Here is a 4,601-nt window from a genome sequence, read left to right on the forward strand (position 1 = left end):
AATAATCTAAACCGGATTTTAATTAAATTTAACCACAATATTTATTTCTATATAGAATTTTGGAGGTACTTTGCTACCTCAGTATTTTAATAACTTCAGTAGACTCATTTTATCATATGTTCACAACTCCGGTTTGAATTAGCAAGGTTATTTTAGATTTTTAGAATTTTACATGTAAATAGTAAGTCAACCTTTACTCTCTTGTAAATCTTATAGATTGGCAATGTGCATTATATTGTACTTTATATGTATTTTTACTGTGTATATTGATGAGACTGTAATAAACTAATAAATAAATAGTAGAAAATACTTCTAAATTAATAAGATCAATGTCCAACATAACAGAGGCTATCTTATTTTGTAACGCAATCATTTCACAAGAACAGTTTTCAATTGCTCCCAGAACAAGTCCTGATCAACCAAATCCTCTGTCCATTCAATGTACGTTGTTGAATCAAAAAGACATTTCAGGGAATGATTCATATTTCTTCCATCAATTTTCTCCAACAAAATAACCACTAATTCTGTTTCATCTTCGATCTGTTTAGAATGTGCAATTTTTAATTCAAACATGCACCATCCGCTTCGTGCAAAGGCATTGGTAAGAACAAGTATTACTTTCCTACTTTTGTCTATATTTGTGACAATATTGTCGTTTACAAACACCAGGCTGAAAATCTCTCTCATGAATGCATAATTTCAGGCCAATTTCTTCCTCTTGTACTGGTAACAGTCGGCGTACCCAGACTGAATCCTCGGATTCATAACCAACAAAAGCGTCATATACAAAATCATTTCCCTCAATAACCTGGTAGTTTCGTCTTTTTCGCATTAAATAGATATAATGTTTAATGTTCCATCGATTCCTATATACAACTATGATGATAATGCACAAGGTGATGCAATGATAGCGACCCAAATCCACGTGTTCCAAGGATGACATTCTCTGTACGTAAAAGATACGTCAGAGAGTCGCCTTCTTGACTTTTCATTTGGAAGGTGGCATATATATACCTTTTGGTATCTTAAAATCGTTAAAGGTTTATGTGTTGATTGCAACCAAGCAATAAACCATTCCAGGTTACAGTCACAAACAAATGGATTCTTGCTGATGTCTAAATGGTGCAACTTATTAAGAAGTGAAATCGGTAAAGCTGTAGAATCTATATGTCCAAGTTGGTTATACCGTAGATCCAGCTTTCTCAGATTCTTCTTATCTTTGAATGTTTCACTACTTAATTTTGATATCATATTTGATTGAAAGTTAACAGTGTCCAAATGTTTCATTAGATTCAAGATAATTTTGGGATCCCATGATATCTGACAGCTAAAACAACGTAGTTCTCGCAAGTTATGAAGCGGCGAAAAAAATCCAATAATATCTTGGTTGGTTAACCGCAACATTGAAATGTCTTCTATTATCAATTTTCTGAGTTTGGGCAAAAACTTAAAGGTATTATTCAAGGACTGGAAAACGTACAAAGCAGAATAACGATATTGTAGAGTAAGTGACACGAGCGAGGACGAGTTAAAGGCAAATGGTTCGACTTTCAAAGATCTCGTTCCTGGAAGCATTATTTGTACTGTATGGATATTCAGCAAAGCTGACAAGAAATTGTTCGGTAATAATGTTATTATATTTCCATTGAGGGTTAGGAGTCTTAAATTTATTAGAAATTTAAGATATTCAGATTTTATTTCTTGTATGTCATTATCTTTTACACTTAGTAACTCAAGTTGTGGAAAGAAACAGTTTAATGCGTTGCCGTTGATTCTGAAGTCCGGGAGTGCTCTCAAGTTATTTCTACCAATCATCAACTTATGTAGATATTTTTTTTTGGATAATATAACTTCTGAAATGTGATTATTTGTGATATATAGAGTCTCTAGCTGATTAAAATTCTTGAATATTTTCATATCCAGAGTGTCAGTAAAATAATTTGTAGCCACGAGTGTTTTGATGTGATTTTCTTTCATTAATGAAAATAAATCTTCGTTGAGGATGGCTGTGCTGATTGCAGTCATTTCCAAGTGCATCAAATATCTTTTAGAAGACAATGAACCCAGCAAATGTTTTAAATTGTCAAAGTATATTTGATTGTATGACAAAAATAACAAACGCAAATTCGGAAACACGTCTAGATCGTTACTTGAAATGCTTCTTACGCTATTATTATCAATATACAGCGCATAAATCAGGAACGGATAGTTGATGTTAACAAAGGTTTCCTGTGAGATATTGGTTAAATGATTGAAATTGAAAATCAAAGTATCTATCTTATCTGTAATCCTAAGTATAAACTTTAGATTGTGGTGACTACAGTTCAATGTATGATGCCCATGATCCACTTTCTCTTTGCAATATTTCCATATTGACTCTTCTTTCTCCCTTTTTAATCTAGAACATTCCATAATAAATGAGGTCAAACCCCAAAAGAGGATTAAGAAACAAGTTGCGCTGTAATCTCAAGAAGCTTGACTTTGACCAACAATGTTTCTCCAAAACAAGAGGTTACTATCGTAGGCTCACAACTCTTGGCATATATTTTGACTGAATTATGGCCCGTTTTGGTCTTAAAAATATTGGTTAAAGTTTTTCATATGTAATCAATCTTTTAATCTAAAACTGAAGTAACTCGCTTGTAACTTAAATTGTTTATTCTTGGTCATAACGGATGATGACGTAACAGGCGCCATAACTGTGACACTGGCTTTGACATATTCAGGACACAGAAATCATTTTCAAGACTCATAGCCTTGACATTTGTTTCTTTTTTTTTATGAAAACTTCTTTTCTCTTTAGGCTTTAATTAACAAGTATCTTGGTTTACAACTAAGAACTGAGAAGAGTCGAGCGCCCTTCTTCGTAATTACGAAATGTTATTTCGCAATTAAGAAATAATAATAAAAAATGTCACGGATGTCAGTTTTGGGACACCGTATTAATGGAATATTCTTAAACTATTTTTTATGTAATAGAGAATAAAACGTCAATGAACAGGCTGAATTAAGTCTGCAACATTTTCAATTTTGCCATTTTGTGCATTCTTTTAGGGTTCTATTTTTTTCTATATTTTTTATATTATGTATTTTGAATAAAAAAAAATCAAACATATTAAACAGACCAATCATACAAGTATTTTTACTTATATAATGAATTCTCATCGTTAAATAAATGTAAATACGGAATATTAGTTTTTTTCAGATTGTAAGCAAACAATTATACACATGTAAAAAATGTATTCGTTAAATAGCATTTTTTAAGAGTCTACCAGAATTTTTTTATTAAGAATCAAGTATATCAAGGAGAAAAAGTCGCGTCGAACGTTTCAGTAAATGTAGGATGTCCTAAACCTATAATCGACTTATTTTTAAAGTAACAAATTATATTAAATTGAATTTTCTAGGACCAGTTTCTCGGATTATATGGAAATATAAATTCAAAGGTCGGACAAACACTATGTAAAGTCGGTACAGGATCAAATATTGCGCCGCAATATGCAGTCCCGTTACCGAGTTCCTATCTTTAAAAATATCTTACACGAGTAACTCCATGTAAAACATGGCTGACCAGTTAAAAGTTCTGAAATACGGGCTTACATAAAAGCTCGAGAAAAACTAGGAATACTTCAGCTATAAATGTTTTAAATGATATTTGTTATGTTCTATAGCTATTGACAAAACATTCATTAAGTTAAGCTTTTCCTTGACAAGGATGCAAGACTTATTTTAACCAAGATGGCCCATACCGCAGGGATATCAAGATGGTTAATTCATACGACTCTGAACAATTACTGGAAATTTAGGCGAAAAACTGCCGGATGGACATACTATTTGCTTAAAACTGGCATGAAGAAGGAGCAGGTTAAATGTGCTAAAAAATAATCGAAAATGATGCCTAAGTATGACAGTTGTCGTTTTTTTTTAAGATTGTGACTGATCCTGAAAGCTGGGTTCACTATTTTACGCCAATTTGGAATGTAATAATATAATTTTGACAACAAGAAATAATTGTCGACCATGCATTGCCTAGCGATTGACAAGTGTCAAGAAAGTCCTGTTTTTAGAAGCCGTTCTGTCACATCTAAGTATTGGTAAACAGATTCGTGTTAAGATAAATTGAAAATACCTCAATAAAGTTCGTCCTTTGACTGGTATAAAAGGCCTGCATTTTCTGAACGACAACGCAATTGAACACAAATGAGCTACTGTATTTGATATTTTTTAGGGAACGACGGGTTACTGCCCATACATATTCATTGTATTCTCAAGACTTGGCTCTCTGATACCATTTGTTTTTCATTTTCTGACTGAACAATGTGATCGCTTCATTAGTAGAAATGGTCTTGGGTCGGCTATTTCTCGGTTATTTAAATATAAACCTAATTGTTAAATATTTGTTCCTTTGTTAAATTTATTAACCATATTGCATTACATATCAACCCAGCCGCATAGTATGCCAAATAATTATTTGCTCACTTTTCTAAAATTTGCTTGTGATAATGTATTCATAATTTTGTGTTTGACAGGTGAATTGCGGTGTTTTACAGAGAGGCTTATTAAGTCAATCAAATATGATAAATAAGATCAAGAAGGAAAGG

The 4,601-nt window shown here is 32.3% G+C and overlaps 1 protein-coding gene across 1 annotated transcript; it reads right to left on the reverse strand.

The window, feature by feature from the left end:
- Positions 1-363: 363 nt before the first annotated feature.
- LOC132719454 (toll-like receptor 2 type-2) lies at positions 364-1,550 on the reverse strand. The gene is given in 3 exon segments (XM_060703225.1): positions 364-664; positions 666-946; positions 1,015-1,550. Coding segments are annotated over 3 exon segments (966 nt in total). The 5' UTR covers positions 1,405-1,550; the 3' UTR covers positions 364-369.
- Between the last annotated feature and the right edge of the window lie 3,051 nt (positions 1,551-4,601).

This window comes from Ruditapes philippinarum, unplaced genomic scaffold (genome assembly GCF_026571515.1).
Source record: "Ruditapes philippinarum isolate M1 unplaced genomic scaffold, ASM2657151v2 ctg7551_1_1_1_1, whole genome shotgun sequence".
NCBI lineage: Eukaryota > Metazoa > Mollusca > Bivalvia > Venerida > Veneridae > Ruditapes > Ruditapes philippinarum.